The 19,678-nt window shown below is 34.6% G+C and overlaps 2 protein-coding genes across 3 annotated transcripts in view; one reads left to right on the forward strand and one right to left on the reverse strand.

Annotated features, from left to right (window-relative positions):
• The first annotated feature begins 1,762 nt into the window (after positions 1-1,762).
• MS3_00004283 (uncharacterized protein) lies at positions 1,763-9,806 on the forward strand. The gene is made up of 2 exons (XM_051212198.1): positions 1,763-1,850; positions 5,254-9,806. The coding sequence occupies exon 2, from the start codon at positions 8,694-8,696 to the stop codon at positions 9,510-9,512; it is 819 nt and encodes a 272-aa protein (XP_051072351.1). The 5' UTR covers positions 1,763-1,850; positions 5,254-8,693; the 3' UTR covers positions 9,513-9,806.
• A 666-nt stretch (positions 9,807-10,472) lies between these two features.
• MTMR14_1 (Myotubularin- protein 14) overlaps positions 10,473-19,678 on the reverse strand; it is a 28,173-nt gene continuing 18,967 nt past the window's right edge. The window contains exons 13-15 of one of the 2 annotated variants that reach the window (XM_051212199.1): positions 19,163-19,184; positions 16,969-17,269; positions 10,473-12,322 (exon numbers count right to left, since the gene is read on the reverse strand). In XM_051212199.1, the coding sequence (XP_051072352.1) occupies positions 12,161-12,322; positions 16,969-17,269; positions 19,163-19,184 (485 nt within the window). In that variant the 3' untranslated portion in view covers positions 10,473-12,160. Of the gene's footprint in view, positions 12,323-13,514; positions 17,270-19,162; positions 19,185-19,678 lie in introns of those variants that run through there. The other variant, XM_051212200.1, reaches the window with a different exon arrangement.

A 19,678-nucleotide genomic window follows, 5' to 3' on the forward strand; every position in this document is an offset into this window, starting at 1 on the left:
TGATTCATCGTGACCGTGACGGCTCGCTGATGGATCCTGTAGTCATTGAGAAAGATACTGTTTTAAGGCTACTTCAGCATCTCAAACATGATAAGTCCAGTGGTCCTGGTGATATTCATCCTAGGATTATGAAAGCCATATCAGATGAAATTGCTGAACCATTAGCGATACTATTCGACATGTCTCTGAGACAGTCCAGACTTCCTAAAGACTGGGAAGACGCCATAATAAGTCCGGTGTATAAGGCTGGGAGTAGGGATTTAGTTAGTAACTATAGACCCGTTAGCTTAACTAGTGCAGTTGTGAAACTGATGGAGAAAATCATTCGGATAGCTGTTATAAACTATGTTGAAGGGCAAAATCTTTTCTCCAGGGCACAACATGGTTTTCGGAAAGGCCTATCTTGCTTGACAAATCTTCTCATTGCACGAGAAGAGTGGGCTGCGGCAAAGGATCGGAATGCTCCTGTGGATGGAATTTTCATAGATCTAAGTAAAGCCTTTGATAAGGTTTCACACTCTTGTCTTAAATTCAAACTGAAACGTTTTGGAATCCATTATACAGTCGTCGATTGGATAAGTAACTTTCTCCATGACAGGAGACAAAGGGTAAGGGTTAATGGGGCTCTCTCCTCGTGGGTACCTGTAAAAAGTGGGGTTCCCCAAGGTACAATCCTAGGTCCTCTTCTCTTTTTACTTTATGTGAATGAATTGTCAACTGTAGCAAAATCATCCGTTCTACTCTTCGCTGATGACATAAAGATTTGGAGACCCATACATAGTATGTCGGATAGAATAGTATTACAGGATGATCTTAGCTCATTGGTGGCATGGTTGGACAGGTGGTCACTAGAAGTAAATCATAATAAGAGTGTAGTGTTGCAGTTAAATAACTCTGATGAATCGTATGACTATACACTACGCGGATTCGTGCTACCCAAAGCAAGAAACTATAAAGACTTAGGAGTTATATTAAGCAATGATCTCAAAACGACTAGTCACTGTAAGGCTGCTGCTGCAAAAGGCTATAGGGTATTATGGTCAATTCGTAGGTCTTTTCAGTATTTAGATGATGAAATGTTTGGATTACTATACCCGATTTATGTGCGACCACATTTAGAATAAGGGATTCAAGCAGCGAGTCCTTGTTTCAAATATGAAGCAGATATGCTAGAAAGAGTCCAACGACGAGGTACTAAGATGGTACAGGGTCTAGCTGGCCTATCTTATGAAGACAGACTGAGACACCTTAACTTATTTCCGTTATCTTACCGTAGAATACGGGGTGATCTAATATTGGCTTATCGTATACTGAACGATGACCTTGGTATTAACATGTCTTATCTTTCGCTTCCGTCTAGAACCGATCATTTGACAGGACATTCGAAGAAAGTTCAAAAACCGAGATCAAATTGTTTACGTCTGGAGTTTCGTTTCTCGCACCGAGTAGTGAATTGCTGGAATTCTCTACCGGAACACGTGATATCAGCACCGTCTGTTAATATATTCAAAACGAGATTGGACCTCCACAGTATTACAAACTGCAAGGATTAATATAGGTCGACAGACCTCCTATCCTTATTACTGAAGACTGAAGTACAAAAATCATTGCCCTTTTTGAAACGAGCGCGGTAGCAGTTCAGCTAATCCACATTTAGAAGCACACGTTTGGGAATTTCGTGTAACTCAAGACTTCTTTCACCTTACATGATCTGAATGACGTTACTGTTTAACTAGTGAATAAAAAACTGACTGACGCGGGTACAATATTGATTAAGTATAAAGCGGCCAAATGAATTTGCGCGGTGTGTCAAGGCTGTTTCAAGTTCATGCCTTGGTAGTTATTGAAAGGTGAGGTTACGATGTGGCTTCTTTTTCAGCAAAACATCTCACCAAACATACCGTTAGTTTCAGTCATAGTATAACTTTAGCACAGTATATCATACTGATAACGGCGGAATAATAGTTCTGATCTGTAGAAGAACTGGTAGCGGGTGGTAAAACTCATCCTTGATCGCATCGAGATTGCAATCTGTTGGAACATTGGTGGAGATGACGAAAAGACATTGTTTCCCACAACGATTTTTTTATGGAACGTTATAATCTAGCAACACTTAACCGACTGTTAATGTGTATCCAATCAACTTGTGCTGCCTCAGCTCTACCGCTTAGTGAGACACCAACGGCAGCAAAACCAGACGAAGATGTTACAGGGTCTCCGGATAAACACATAAAACAAGCTTTTCGAAGTGACAGATAGAGAACAAATTTGCAGACCCGTATTCAAGACTCGAGTCTTGAATACGGGTCTCGGATAGACAACAGACAGCGATATTAAGACTTTCCAAAGACACACCCAACACTACCTGTTGTCCGATCTGCGTTAGTGTGCGAACGTTGAAGGAAGTCAGTTTGAATGGTATATGTGGCTTCAGAAAGAGTCTCAGCATTCGTATTCGTTGGTAGCATTCAATTTTCGACCAATCAGTAACTCGAGATCGTTTAGATATAACAAAGTTTTCACCATAGGCGAGTTGCTGTGTAATTTGAAAACTAAGGATGCACAAAGTCGGGATGAAAGAGAGTGGATAAGTGTCGTAGTATATTAAAAAGTTAAAAATAAAAAGTGAATGTGAATTGTCTGACTTTTAATCGAGGCGAGAATAGTATTTTCAGTAATTATCGTCATTTCATTTTATATGTGTGTGCTTTGATACTGTCCGGGCGCCCAGGGCGAACCAGGTGGTTTTCTTAGGGATCCACAATCAGAACCTTTGACCTGAAGGTCTAATCCATAGGACATTGGGGCAACGTAAGGAGATGCAGTCCCATGGTAGCCGGTGACCAATAATCGGTTCATACGTCATTTGTTTTCTCAGGATACTGAAGCCCATGTACATCATTGGTTTCGAATCAGGGTTTTCCAATTCCCGTAGGTGGACTTTCCGTACCCACCAACCTGGTTAAAGTGCCGGACATTCGCTTTTCGTCCTCTCAATTTCCTAGACAACAGTAATGCCGAGAAAAGGTAGTGAGTAGAGCTTCCCTAGCAGTGGTTGTATTCATGTAGGCATGTGAGAGTATTTCAAGAGGGAGAGCCCACTCTCGGCCGTACCAGGGCATTTAGGGGCTTGAAAGGAATCTAAACAACGTTGTTCTTTAAGTTGGAGACCTTAACAAACATTGGTGTTTTTTGAACTTTTCTAGCCATAAAATGAAACTTTTAAATTCTTTTTTTTACCTATCACTTAAGATGTTTGTTCATGATAGGTCTTCATCAGTTTCATGATATGGCAACATACGTTAAAATAGGTGAAGTTGTCCGATATTTTATTACATGTAAATTTGTAGCGGCCATTGAGAACTAGTGCTCAATCTCACTTATGTATATGAAGCACGTATTTGATCAACGTCTACCATTCTTAACCAAAGCGAAAATTTGTATACACTTAAGCAATACTTAGTATACTTGGATCACAGCAGTGCTGTTATTTAATGTCACTTTTTAGAAAGTTATTATTATTATATTTATTATTTTTTATTTGAACACATAGATATTGGTACAAGGAGGCACCAAATACTTATGCGCCACACAAATCTCATTTGATTTGTGTGAGGGCTGTGGTACTGCTCGGGTGACCAACAGTTGTTTCATACACCATTTGTTCCCTCAGGACCTTGGAGCAGAACCCTGGAGCCCATGTGCACCGTTGGTTTGGAATCAGGGTTTTCCAACTCCCCTAGATGGACTCTCCATGTCCACCAACCCGGTTAATGCCCCGGACATTCGCTTTTCGTCCTCTCGATTTCGTAAACAACAGTGATGTCACGAGAAGGCAGTGAGTAGGACTTCCCTGCCAGAGGCTATATACGCGTGACCATGTGAGAGCATTTCGAGAGGGAGAGCTGACTCTCATCACTCTCAGTCGTACCACGGCATTTGGGGGCAAAAGTTATACAAATACGTCTCAAGTTGTTCTTACAAAAGTTGTATAGATGAATGTTCTTGTTACTTGTTTGTTTGCTATTTGTGACTACTGTATGCAGTGGTACATACTAATCTTGTTATGCCTGTTATCAGTTCAGTTTTACTTTGCGTTCATTTACCTCATTATTCACCTTTTTTTCTAAACAGTTGATTACTTTTACTTGATACCTATTTTCAGAATATAATTAATAATAGCTAAGGCAATCCAGTGAGTTTATAGTGTGTGTATAAATCTCTGACGATTCCTACATCGTACGTATCATCACTACCCAAATCATTTTTGGGGGAATTCGGAAATTACTGCTTATTTAATTTGTTTGTCAACTAGCGTTCATCGATAAAAGAGAGTCAACCACATGAAAAATTCGATGAACCCTTTGGTTAGGTCTGATAGAAATCAAGATTATAAAATAACAAAGTTATAATAAAAATTACGAAGAGTACAGTCCATACGGGAACACAGAATACAATTCTTCAAAATAAACCCGTAATGTTTATTTGGAGTTCTAAGAAAATCTACCGATTAGTTGATTATGTGTAGACTAAGGTAAATTAGACTGAGGTAAATTAATGACAACCGACAAAGGGCTACGTATTATAATCAATTTAGTTGTGCTTTATAAATTGATTGAGTGTCATTTGGATGATAGTCTGATCGTAGAGAATGATAATAATTTATTATTCAACTAAGGAAATATATATTTAGTCATACTTTTAGCATATTTTACACCTTTCAAAATTTTTGTTTGACCTATTGGGAGCCCTTGTCAAAATCTGTTATGAGACGTTTACCAGCAAATGTTATTGGATCATGACTACACGATATCGCCAATCGATCGAAGTTAGTCATACTGGCTATTGGATTTCGGCTCAGTGATCTAAAACTTCGCCTCAATACCTGAGGCTTCTAAGTGCACAGTGTCAAGTCCCCACGCTAATAAAAAGCAACTGTCCAGTGCTTCCTGGTTTTCCGTGGTTGTTTCTAGGGTATCTGAATAATTCATTGAAAATATACTTAGCTTTAGATATTTATTAATAATTTATCATTTGCATTTATGAGTATTATATACGGCACATTTACACACATACATTTTTAACTCATACAACTCTTCTGATCATATTTTTTTTATCAGGATTCTGCTAAATCGTCGATTGTTTGTGTTATTTTCATTATTCGGTAGTTTATCACTTCTGATTTTTATATTTTATGCTAATAAATGGTTTCTAAATTATCATTATACAAATTGTTTTATGTCGGCAAAACAGTTCTCGAAAACAGATAATTATTCATTCATCAATAACAACAATGCTCATGGTACGGACAGTAATATCAAGCCATATCCGGTTGTTGTCTACAACAGAATCCCTAAAACAGGTAGCACATCTTTAATAAACTTAGTCTATCAATTAATTGAAGAGAATTACAGTCATACACATGTGATACACTTGAACATTTCTTCAAATAAACATTATTTAAATCGTGTAAATGAATTATATCTTACAGATAATTTGACACATTGGACCAGTATGCATCCACTGATTATACATGGGCATTTCGCTTATATAAATTTTATCAAATATGGATCATTGTTTAACCCAATATATATTAATATGATAAGAAATCCACTAGACAGATTAGTGTCTTATTATTACTTTCTACGATATGGTGATGATTATAGGCCATATCTGATACGTAAACGTATGTTTGATATTGTGACTCGCAACCAAACATTTGATGAATGTGTTCTTGTAAATGGTAGTGATTGTAGCCCACAACTTCTATGGGTCCAAGTAAGCAAACAAATTTTATTTCTAAACGTGAAAAATCATTTAAAATCATTTCAGTGATTAATTATAACCCTAAAGAGGCTGTAATCAGTTTTCTGGGTAAAATTTTGAAATTACTCACGTTTCAATCGTTGAAATTGTTTCAGGACATTTAATGTCCTTTATATACTCGGCGCTCAGCTTGTCAAACTATTTGTTCGAAAGTGTGTCCATTCACCTCTAGCGTCTTTTCCCAATCTCCTCAGATGGCAGTTAGTTGATTGTCTCTAACCAGTGGATCTTGAGTATTGTGTGTAGACAGCTGTTCACAAGTACCAGTAGATTTTTGGTGCTGGTTGTGGTTGTCCTCCGCTTTTCAGCTCCGTATAGTAGGACTGTTTTAACATTAGTGTTGACAATACTGACTCTGCCCTTGTGTGACAGTTCTTTTGAGTTTCACATATTTCGATAGTATAATAAGAAGACGAAGATGATCAAAAATATGTGATATATTAGCGCAATACATTTCGAACGAAGCAGTGTTTAGATGATTTTTTCTGTTTGGCGTTTTTTTGCAAGGTGGTGTTGGTAAACCTGTAGTCACCATTTCTCCTTTGCCGGGAACTGGGAGTAACCGTGAAAGGTTACATGTAGAGCTGATAAACTATTAACAGTAGTGAGTTAATTTAAAGATCGAATATTGGCATTTTATAGAGTGCTGATATCTACTATTTTGATTTCCATTGATTCATTATATAATGGTTAAAACTATTGTATCCAAATCCATGGCTGGATAGTACTGATATACCATAAGTTTCACTGGTTAGTCGGTTCTAATATAAATCACCTCTACATTGTTCTCCTCATTTGACACTTCAGTGCGCAGTTGATTGATCACTGAATAATAATGAATGTCATTTTTGTCTAGTCCTTTGTATTAAGTGTAAAACCTACTCTCTACAAAATATCATTTATTGTGACTGTGATTTACAGTAGAATCTCAGACCGTTCAATTTATAAATGTGCATTGCTAAAGTGAATCCGGGTTAAATATAATAAAATATATTAACAGGAAGCTTATTTATAAGCTATCTAAATTAACAAGAATTTGCTTCAAAGCATATATTTTAGTAAGTCATCATGGAGCATTGTTTTGTGTGTATACTTCAATTAATCTTGTGCCGCACTAAAAGTTAAACGAATAATATATATCTTTCACCAGAAGGTTTGCTATTCTGTAGCATGACTATAATTTATGTTAAGTAGCTCACAACTCATGAGTTTAGTTGATTTTGAATCTGTTAATAGGAAAAATATTCAGAATAGGATAAAAACTAGCACTATGCGTCAAAAATGTAGATAATGAGACATATCCAGTCATATGTAGTCTTAATTTTATTAAACACATGCTTGAATGAAGTGACTAGTAGACAAACGTATATTATCTAAAATTTTAACTTTCTATCGATTCACTGTATTTATAAATTTTTAAGGTACCGTTTTTCTGCGGACAAGCAGCGTATTGCAGAATCCCTGGTAATGCAGTTGCTGTAGAAACTGCTAAACGTCGTGTGATTGAAGATTATCTTATTGTTGGCCTGACAGAAGAATTTAATAAATTTGTCGACTTGCTAGAAATACTTTTACCATCATTCTTTACCGGTGCTCATAATCTAATATCTCGTTCAAAGGATAAATGGCATCTAAGACGCACAAATTATAAATTGCCAATTAGTAAAGCAACAACTAAAATATATCAAGACAATCCGATTTGGCAAGCTGAACAAGAGTTTTACAACTTTGTTCGTACAGAATTTCATACAATACTCAGTGCTCTCCAAGGACAGTTTTCACACCAACCACTTTCAAAATTTTCTGCATTGTATAAAGAAAAAATTAATTTTGATAAAATTCGCCCAAAATTTGGCGCTTAACTTCGAATACTTTTTTTGCTCTAATATTTACAGTCCTTTTATTATGATAGACATTTCAGAAAATCATTTATTTGTACCATGTTTTATACTTTATTTTATTAACCGCTTTTATTCACATTGAGTTGCATTTACCTTAATTGAAATCACCCTGTACAATTAAAAGTCCTTTACTCTGGGTTTTTTCATGAGGATTTAGTAAATTTGATCAATTTCACAGATCAAGTTATTTGTTACTTTTTTTCAGCTATATCAATTTTATGCATTTAATAGAGATTTTTGCTGACCTTTAAATGAATGCTTATTAGTTCTGTTATAAAAAAAATAATGGGAAGGTAGCTTAGATATTTGTGGATTGATGATAATGTAGTCTACATGTGCCTAATGTTGTTTGTTACTGAGTAGAAATATTATGTACAAGGATGTCATAGTATGTTGCAGAAGTCGATGCTGTTGTCCAGTTAATATAGTAAGTAAACTTTTAACAGCGAATTTAAAATTGGTGTATGTTGTGGATGCGGAGGAATAGACCAATAATTATCATGTTAAGTCCAATGGTGTCCTTGGACTTTAAATGGACATTTCCTATTGGTCGATATCTGTTCACTTGTTGAATATTGTACAAAATGTTGTTTTCTATTTTATGGTACGATGTGGTATGCTTGATTGGTATATAAACAAAGTATGTTCGAAATATAATGATTCATATCTCAGAGGCTGTGGCTTGTGTTCTGGACTCAACTGGCTGGGCTGGACAGGGAAGCAGGACCAATCAGAACTGTAGGTCGTCCGTTCGTGTTTACGTGTCACTGTCACCGGATCGATCAATAAACGCTGCTTATCAAAACCTCCAGTCACACCCGTCATAACAATTTGCGACGGGGTGTAGAAAAATTTTGAACCTTGTAATTGGACGAGATTCAGGCTAATTGTTTCAACCAACCAGCATCCTTGAGCAACATTGGTCATTATTCCTACAGTTAATTGTCATTGCAGGTGCTGAAAAAAATGACTACCTTTTCCGATCAATTACAGCTTCTACTTGAGCAACAACAGCAGTGCTTCAAAAATAGCCAGTTGAATTTTTTAGGAAATTTACGCACACTGTTGGTAAATTTTCCATGTTTCGGAAATGCAACAGAAGTTGGTAAGTTCATTTCTCATCTGCAGACTGAGCTGGAAAACAACTGCAGAACATATGAAGCTGCCTATAAAAGCCTCTGTGAATCCCGGACGACCAGTGATGTAAACGAGAAAGTTATTCATGATCCGCCCAGTTGTCCAGAAATGTCAAATTCAGAAACATTCCCTGTCGTGGGTTCAAATCCCACTGTTCCTGAAACGTGTACAGACAGTGATGTACCCAGCTCACAGGAAGAAGATCTCTTATTAAATGCTCATAAGTTAATTACAGTACCCTCTCACAAGGAAACAGGAAACAAATCGTGCAGTATACTGAGTCTAGCTGCTCCAAACGGTCCTCATCAGTCAAGAACAGGAGATTCTGGTGAATCTTATTATCTAGATCCTCTTGTACCAGAAAATGTGTTAGATGCACCAAGTGATGATCAGAAGTTTAATACAATTTTGATAGATGTTAATTATCCCAGTGATCAAGTATCCACAAATGAGATTTTCAAGGAATTCTATGGGAATGTTCCAGAAGAATCGAACGTTGATGACCTCATATCAAGCGACGTTGGTCCACACTACTTAGTCACTTTTAGTGACTTCTCTGTTCCATGTGACAATTATGTGTTAAATAAAGTCAAATTAATTTTAACTTGGGGATATGAGGACCCAACATTATTTCGTGGGGGAGGATGAACCCAGAAAATTTCAAAATCCGGATATCAACTCCGGATCTTCAAAAAAAGGGATGTTGTGGATGCGGAGGAATAGACCAATAATTATCATGTTAAGTCCAATGGTGTCCTTGGACTTTAAATGGACATTTCCTATTGGTCGATATCTGTTCACTTGTTGAATATTGTACAAAATGTTGTTTTCTGTTTTATGGTACGATGTGGTATGCTTGATTGGTATATAAACAAAGTATGTTCGAAATATAATGATTCATATCTCAGAGGCTGTGGCTTGTGTTCTGGACTCAACTGGCTGGGCTGGACAGGGAAGCAGGACCAATCAGAACTGTAGGCCGTTCGTTCGTGTTTACGTGTCACTGTAATCGGTCGATAAGTACGCTGCTCTCCAATTTTCCAGTCAAGGACACAACAATTAGCACAGGGTAAAAATCGACAGCAACCTAAAGTCATAACAGTGTACTTCATTTCTAATGCAATTATGGTTTTAAAAAATAACTTCTTAGGAATTTATATATACTGCCTTCGAAACATTGTTCAAATAAAGTGGGATGGGTGAGTGAGTAGTTTTGGTTAGGTTGTAGATCACTTAGTCGGTTGATGTAGTTTAGAGCGTCTGTCGACTAATAGGCCAGAGATATCCAAAGTGAGATATGACGTAGCGACAATTCATGAAGCCATTGTTTCTTGATCTAAGCCATGTAGAGATACCCAAACGTTTTGGTCGCAGTCATCAAGATAATCATACTGCATGATTGGAAATAAATGAAATGATTTAAAATCAGCTGAATTGTGGTGGATGTGCGTAACTGAACTTGAGTTTAATATGATTACGTACTTTTCATCCGTTCTTCATGAACAATACTCCTTGATTTTAGTTTAACATTACTACCAGTATGATCATTTCAACCTCACTGGATTTGATTTCGTGTCTTGAGCTTATTGGTTTGATGGTCATTGTTGTATCACTATGGGCTGGTCCACATTTGTGCTTTTTATGGATCACAATTGTAAGAATGAATTTCTGACTGTCATAATCAATGAGTATAATACTGATTCATCGATGATGTGCAATTACACGTGTGGCCATGTGAAAAGTGTGCACTAGACCGTCTTGTTGACGCAAGCTCCCAAATGATTAGGAATCAAAGACGAAAATACAAATAAGAATGTTATGGGTGATCAGAGGGAATTAGTTTGTACGTCACTCATTATCCGATCAACTAAGATCTAATTCATAGACCTAGTTCGTGCTCTCCCCCATATAAGTATACATTGTTTACAAGCAACTGGGATGAACAAAGAATAACTTTCAAATTCAGTTTTAAACAAAGCAAATCTACTTATAGATGACTTAACTAATTTTAGACATATAAAGTCACCTGATAAATACAAATTGAGTTTATCTATTTAAAAGACATTTTACACATATGTGTAATATTATTGAATCAATCAAATAAAAACGTAAGAAAAACCTGAACTCAGTAATCTTGGACTATTTAATTAATTTAATTTCTAAAAGCATTTTAGTTCAGACACTGAGTACTATGAACATGTTTTATATTCCATATCACTAACTACTCAGATGATCATTCAAATTGTCTTATTTTTTGACATTGATTTTTTATTGACATTATTTTCTATATGAAGTGTACAGATGACATAGTACCGATAAATAAAAATTCCGTTTCTTCAGAGTTCTCGAAACCCATCAAGTGGTATTATGACAAACTTTTCAGTGGGTACATGAAAACAAAGAGAAATATAGTGGAAATCATATTATTTCAGCTGATATTTTGATAATGGTAATTTAGTTTGTTATTTTGATAACACAATCTGGTATATGTAATACAGCTTATTCCTTGTTGTAACAGACCTATCCATCCTTACTGTTTTTCGTTCAACTGGTTTTAAAAACTGACTCATCATTAAGAGAGGTTTCAACAACACTTTAGATATCATCTTCAGTAGGGGTTTACTACGAGTATTACTTTGACCGGATTTCAAAATACCTACCACCATAAAATGTCAGAAAGATAAAAAAAACAATGAGGAACTATACAATGGAATATTGATCTACGGTATCACCCAAGTTTACTACAATTTGACAAATAGTATAACCGATTTCTGAATAAAATAACAGCAACACCACCATCATCAACAACAACGGTGTGAAAGTTGAGAAAAGGAAAAATCAGATAAATTCACGATCTAGAATACTGACAATAAGAAAATTGTATACTATGTACTGATCTAAAATATATTTTTAATTCAATAGAAAACAATTATCTATATGTAGGTAATGGTAGGAATCCTCATTAAAAAAACTAAATGGAATGAATTAACTAAATTAGTCGACCAAACAATTATCATCATTACTGTTTGGAGGTGAGGGATACACACAAAGAAGACAATTCATAATAGCAATGTTATAATATATAAATATTACAATTTAAATGTATATATTTGATAGAGTTACTTATTTGATGATCTCGAAGAAGTTAAAAAGATAAACGAACATTTTTCGCTCATTAAATTTATTGTATTGTTAATTCGACTACGACATATTGATCATAAAGAAAAATAAAACAACAACAAAATAAATAAAAAAGATGTTGCAAAGGAAAAATCGAACAAAGAAAGAATAGTGATTCATGTGGTACTAGGAGGATCTTCGTTACTTTCATTTACTGTTCTGATTGAGTCTGAAGATGATACTGATGATGATGGCACTGACAACGACGACGATGATAATAATGGTGTGACGAAATTTGAGGTAACCACCGATACAGCTGAATTTAAAGCATTTGATATCTGAAACGAAATTGATGAATATAATTCAGATAGATATAAGCTAACACGTTAGGATTTGTAGAAGTCATCATTATGAATTTTGGATAACTGTTTTAAGATTATCGTTATTAATTTTTATCATCTCAAAGTGGTAATAATTGAAGGATCGTTAAAGATAAAGACCAAAAAAATATATTAAACTTGCTTGTTGTCCTACTTAACTGGGAATTCTTCAAAAGTGGTTCAAAATTAATGGATTGTTTGAATAATAAAGTGGTGTACAAAACAACTGAATTATATTTGCAAAGACTTACTTTATAACAACAGTTCATGAGAAACTAGTTAATACTGAAAAATCTTAGTTATAACCGAATGTGATTATTTAGTGGTTTCTGTCGTTATCGTACATAGATGTTCGTATCCAAGTATTGGTTATGGAAAACTAAACAACAGTTGAGTCAGTATAGTATTTTGGAAACTGTTGAATTTCATTGAAATCATGGACCGATTCAAGTTAGACGATCATTGTAGAACTGGAAGCACTGGATGGCCGTTTTGGCCTAGTATAGAACTCCTAAGGAATGCGCAACTACGAACCCGCACGCAGAAATCAGAACATGGTTTGTCAAATGCGAACGCATAACCTCAAGGTTGATCGATGTTCAGCACTAATACCATTGGATGCTGAGCCAGTGGTCTAGAGGTTAGGCGTTAGCACGCAAGACCGAAAGTCCTCGGTTCGACTCCTGTTTGCAAACACGTGGATGAGCACTGTCGAAGAGTCCCATGCTACAATGAAATAGCCGTTTAGTGCTTCCGAATTTTCAATGATGATGTAAATTAGATGGTTTCATAGTTCCAATACACTAGTTTAGTATTTCATAATTTTTAATGATGTTTCAATAAATATGCTATTAACTTTTAGAAAAGAAAAAATCTCGATAAAATAAAAACGGTAATGTTAAATAACGATAATGAAATCAATTAACTGAAGGGAATTATCAGTTCTAAGAAGATAGATCAGAATAACTAAGATTAGAAGATAATATTAAGAAATTATGGTTACGTGTACATGTAAACACGTATCAGATATGAATTCACATTTTTAAAAATGTCGATTTTGCAGAAGAAAATCAGTAATTAATTACATGAACTTATTTCATTGTTAAACTTTAAGAACATTAAAGTAATAAATAAAAATAGGTTAAGGAGACAAGGGACATTCTTAATTATTAATAACTATAATAAAAACTTTTGGTAAGATCATATGTGGAAATATATTAGGAGAAACTAACAGGTGTACAAGGATCACATAACAAGGGACTAAATTCCCAAAAAGATATATTCAGTGACACACACATTACGATTATTATTGCTAACTGTTTCCAGTGAATGAATTAGTTTCATATGAGTATTATTAATTTGACGCTAAGGATATATCCGTCATAACGTAGAACCTCGTACGTATGTACATCGGTTCAATTCCCTAAAACCCATTAACACTGAGAGATGATATTGTCAGGGCGAATCCAAGAGTACTAAAGGTAGTAACAGCTTTAATGCTAATAGAAAAGACTAGGCATCGAACGTACGATTCAAGAACATATAAATTGGTGAAGTAAAAAAATTATGAGGGATTTAGAAGCTTGAAATCTAAGGGAAGACAAAGAATAGATGCACCTGAGCCATTGCAAACAATTTTGAGCTGTGTCATTCAGTCTCTAACCACTGGTTACGATAGTCATCACGCGGACCTCAACCACGTAATACACAATTATTAACATGGCTCAATCCAGTTGTCAACGACTTCATAAACTGATCTCAAGCTTCGGTTTGATCGCCCCTAGCTTTCTTCTAGCCCACTCCTATACCAGAAAACGTCGCCCGTCGAGGTAAACGGTGGTTGGGCATATGTGACGCCTGCCTGAACAACTTCATTTGATGAAGATTTATCACCTCTTCAATCGATTTGCCCATCATTACCTAGTACCCTATTCCTATCCCTAACCCAAACATTACTTACTCAGTGGTCCTAAAATACACGAGTAATGCTTTGAAGACATCTATGATCGAATGCCAGTAACCCACGAACATGATCTACTTCTAATGGCTATGTTTCACACTCATAAAGTAGAACGGAGCGAAGTGCTGCACAGTAAGCTCGTTCTTTGGTCGGCAGACTTATATATCCCTTACAGCACAAGTTGGGAAGATTCAGTCAAGCCTTCTGAATGTATTCTGAGTTTTCATCTGACACCAGATCATCATATTGTTAAAAAAAACTGGGCGTAAAAAGACTACTGAATACAATTGATTTATTTGTTCACACACGGATTTCAAGACAATATTGGGATATGGGCTGAGAAATAGAGTTCTATCTCTTCATCTTAACCAAAAACGAACAAAATCACCTCGTGAAAAATGAGATTTTATTTACATGAAAATGAATTAATTTGAATATAGTTGTTAATTATCGCAATTATACAAGGCATCAAAGAGATAGAGATTACTGGAAGAAAAAAAGAACTATAAACGACAACTGTCTAATGGCAAATTCAAGTTTACCTGAATTATGTAGTAGACGACTTGAGTTGTATATAAACAAATAAACAAAAATGAAGAGAAATATGAGTTTTTTAGCGTGAAAGAAAACTAAAAAAGATAGGCACTAAAGTGATACTATTTTGGATTAATTTATGATACTAATAAGAGACAAACACTAGGCGAAATCTAGCATCCTAATAAAAAAAGAATTGTGTCCTTACACAGATGTAAGCTGTTTTGTATTAGTTGTGAGTTGGCCAGCTTCATCGTTATTGGCTTATCTAGACGGAGCTATTTTTGTGTTTCTTAGAAGCATACCTAGTGTAAATATGTATACAGACTTGGAATATGTCTTTTCTAAATGTAGTAGTCTATGCTGTTAGCAGAAAATACAAACATACTGTAACGACAACTGTATAGTGCTTTTACACAATACATACGTCAGCTGTTTATTATTATTACAACGATAGGGTAAGCTGATAGCACACATATAAAAGTTTGGGAACATGATTTTCTAATAACTTCGTATGGAACTACTTAAATCTTCCAAAATTCGTTAAACTAGACATAATTTTGTGCCATAAGTGACTTGGTATCCAAACCATAAAATGTCATTTGTCTTCTACGTAGAAAACAAAAAATCTCATAATACTAGTTAATATCTTGTGTTTAGAGAAAGCTTTATGATCCATTCAGTTTATAGTGGTGTATACATCATAAAATGACAAAGATAAGACAATCAACCCAACCTGTCTTAGTTTATTCACCCAACGATCAGCTGCTTTCTGGCGTCTAAGGTTTTTCTATACTTCAACACATTTTGAACGAAGACTTAATTAATCATATATTAATAACAGAGTGCTCGCTACTAACCTAAAGATAAAATATGAATACCAATTAGCCTATTACATAATTGTAAAGTCAGTAATATGTAGAAATAATGACATAAATAATCTAATGAATAAAGATTAAAACATAGAGTATGTGAAATGCACGACTGCTTGGTGACCATGATTCTCAAATAATTTTTAAATATCATTTTGCCCATGTAAAAAACGAATTGTCTTTTAACAGAAAGTAAGTAAAATTTAAATGATTACAAGTAGTAACTATTTTTAAGACAAGGGTTGGCACAAACCTTCTTACTTATAACTGCTAGTGGCTTGCTTAGATAGGAAATATCAAAAGTTGTTGTTACAAGCGGTAATCGTGATGGAGTTCAATTATGTTCTGCAAAAGGGAGTCGGAAAATTTCTATGAAGTTTAAGAAAAGATGACATTGTAACACAAACCAAGAAAGATGATATTGTAGCTTACAGAAGGGCATTGACCTCATTTAGACGACGACTGGAAAGAAGAAAGCAGTAGACAGCTGTTTAGTCTTAGCATGGGACTCCTTAGAAGTGCATATCCATGAAGTTGCTGGGGATTGAACCCAGCACCTTTAGGTCACGTGTCGAACACTTAGCGTTTAGACCACTGAGTCGGCGTTTGATGGTTTATATGTTTAACTTCAATCAATAACCCCAACCATAGCCCAATACAATTGACAAGTAATTGTCTTATTAACTTAGCTCAAAATACCATAAATGAAATAATATCGTAAACAGGAGGCAGTAGAATAGAGTCCAAGCTAAATTAAATAAATATCTATCATAGAGAAATCAACTCTAAATTTAATCCGATGAAACCTCTAACCAACAGAAGACGACTTCAATGGATAATCTTACTGATCAGAGTAAAGATGTCAATAATGTTACAAAATAGTAATAAAGCTATATCTTGGGTGTCTTTGGTAAGCAATCAGCTAAATACAGAATGAAAAATGTCAACAGAACAAGCCAAATCGGTGGAAATGGAGGGGAGGATAGTTAGAAATAAAAAAGTGAATTTAGTGGAGAGACGAGTAAAATTTCGAACAAAAAGCAAGTATGGATGGATATTATAAACCAGATGATGTTGAAATTACTGTGAACTATGTTCATGATCAAAAGCAAACTGTTTCAGGCTAACCATAGGACGAGGTAATTTTCAAATTACTTAGTAATACAGCCTCATTACAGTACAAACAATATTCATAGGTTCATAAATCAAAATATTATATGTGTATAACTAAAACTAACTTGAGAAACAATTGAATTTTGATTTTCAAAGGGTTTATTGCTATTTCTGGATGTATAGTTTTCATGACCTGATGATGATTCATCATCACTATTAAAAGTTGATTTTCCTTCAGAATTTGATATTGACTGGGTATTTTTATCCGGAACTACAGATTCGTTGGCAATGGGTCCAATACTGTTGATAGTAGATTGAACTTCACGTCTTTTAGTTTCTTCATTCCAAAATTCAAAGAATAAATTTGACAATTCTTCTAATCGTGATTGCCTTAAGGGTTGTAAATCATCACTGGAGCGTAAATCACTGCAAAAATACAGTGATAATTAGGTTCATTAACGAATGAATTACATTTATTTTACGACAGATAAAATTTGTCACTCTCCTAATTGATCTAGTGATGAAATTAACCTTTCAGCATATTAGTCAATATTTTGAGAGTGAATTTTAAACATTGTTTCTAAATCCCGTAAACTACCCATCGAACTGTTTGTAGAAGATATGTACCATGATTCTTTCTCCGACTACTTCATCCATATAACTCGTTTACCTAGTGTAATTTTATATATTTTGTGTTGAGGTAAACATACCAAATGGAGTCAAGTAGAATTATCCAGGCGACTGATACGAAGGAGGACGAGAGAGATTTAAACTTAGAAACGTGTATGCAAAAATCAGGTAATTTAAGCATTGTTTATTTACTTAACATATTGGTATAATTTTTTTTACAGATTTAAATATATTTGATGCTTCGAATGCACCGGTTAATATACTGAACTTAAAGCTATAAACTGTAATTGAGGTATAGCTGCAACAGACCGCCCAAACTAGTGACTCCTTTTCAAGGCCGCAACGGCGTTCGCAGAACTGAACTCTCTTAGTCTCCCATTTGGCAGAGACACCAAATTTAGTAAACGAAGACATGGTGGAGAAGACCAATTAATTGTCTAGTGCAGAATTACAGTGTCATCGTAAATCATGAAAACCATACAATAAATACTTCACTTGCATATCTTCCATCAGTTGTCCTTTACACCCTTCACGATTCGTCCAGTGCTCAATTCCTTTATGTTTCCCTTTCTGTTTTTTTTCAGTTCAATCTTCTCAACCTTCTTTTGACAGGCACTCTACTTCTGATCGGTGTTACATACTACTCAGATATGTCAACATAAGTAGCATACGTCACACAGTGATAGTGCTTAATTGCTGAAATCGAATCTGTTAAAATGTAGTTCAAACGTACGTCTAAAATTGACTGAAAGTCGAATGATTTAAACGTTAAGTCACTGCCTCTAAAGCAGATACCAGCTAATAATCTAGACAGAAGAAACTTGGATAAAAAAACCAAGTAAGCTGGCAGAGAATTTACGGTATTGTTTAATTATCTTACATTATCTTTGGTGTGTATTTCCCCTAAACCTGATATAGTTGAACTCCACAGGAGTCACGGCTTCTCATTAGAACTCCGGAAATTTCTTCTCGAAGATAGTCACCAGTGAGGACATGATAATCTTCCGTATGGAGGTTGTAGAGATCGTTGAATGTTATTGAAACCACGAATCGATCTAAGTCTGGTTTTCAGGCTTTCACATGTGAAAGTAACTCGATTCCCATGGGTTATGAATGAGTATTTTTGAGCAGTTCTATACTAGGACGAAATGACCATTCAGTGCTTTAACGTTTTCAATGGTTGTCTAACGAATTTCGAAAATCCAATGAAAAGTGAAGAGTTATTATAATCTCATGTTCTCTTCACTTTATATTTACAAAATATTCACACAAATTTCAGTTCTCATAAATTATCTCCATTAAATTAGTACTTATAATAAAAACAGAATATTTATACGAATACATGTCCTTCTGTTAATAACAAAACATCTTCAACCTATAACTTCAGATTTGAATGCATTTAAGTTTGTCATATGACTTCATTTGTCGATTGTACTACTTGTGACATTAGACAATTAAGTTAAGGAAGAGTAATGAAGTGCACAATTCAAACAACGAAAATTTATTCTCATAATTCATAGAAAGAGTTAGTAATAAATGAAAGTTTTATATGTTAACATGCCAACGAATATATATATATATATATATATATATATATATATATATATATATATATATATATATATATATATATATATATATATATATATATATATATATATATATATATATATATATAAAGCAACTCACATAAACGAAGAATCATCCGAATCTGAATAGCAAAATTGAAAAACAAGAACAAAATAAAGGCACTAAAAATTAGTTGACATTTATTGCAAATATTATCATATAATATATTTGCTAACAGAAAATTCCGATCTATCAAGTGAGAATAAAGGTGTGACGAACAGACTAATGAATATTGCATACATAAATAAACAACCCTAGTAAATGTAGCTCAGCAAAAAAAATTAATGGTAATTTCGATGGAGTTTTGTGCTCTGAGCTGGATGGTTTGATCGTGGAGCTTTCATCGTTCTTCTAAACGACATCATCAGTACAAACTTCACCTGAGCTACAAATCTTTTCCACCATCTCAAATGGTAATTTCATCAAAGAGATCAAACAGAATAATTGAATATTGATTAATTATTATGTAAAATTATGCGTTAAAACAAAGTAACATATTATTGTTATAGGGATTGTGGAGATTATAGGATTTTTATAGTTTATATCAAGAACTGATCTTAACAAAAGAAATTACGA

Source organism: Schistosoma haematobium, chromosome ZW (genome assembly GCF_000699445.3).
Source record: "Schistosoma haematobium chromosome ZW, whole genome shotgun sequence".
In the NCBI taxonomy this organism is placed as follows: domain Eukaryota; kingdom Metazoa; phylum Platyhelminthes; class Trematoda; order Strigeidida; family Schistosomatidae; genus Schistosoma; species Schistosoma haematobium.

Coding starts and splice junctions, on each gene's coding strand:
- MS3_00004283 (XM_051212198.1), top strand. CDS start 8,694: ATGACTACCTTTTCCGATCAATTACAGCTTCTACTTGAGCAACAACAG.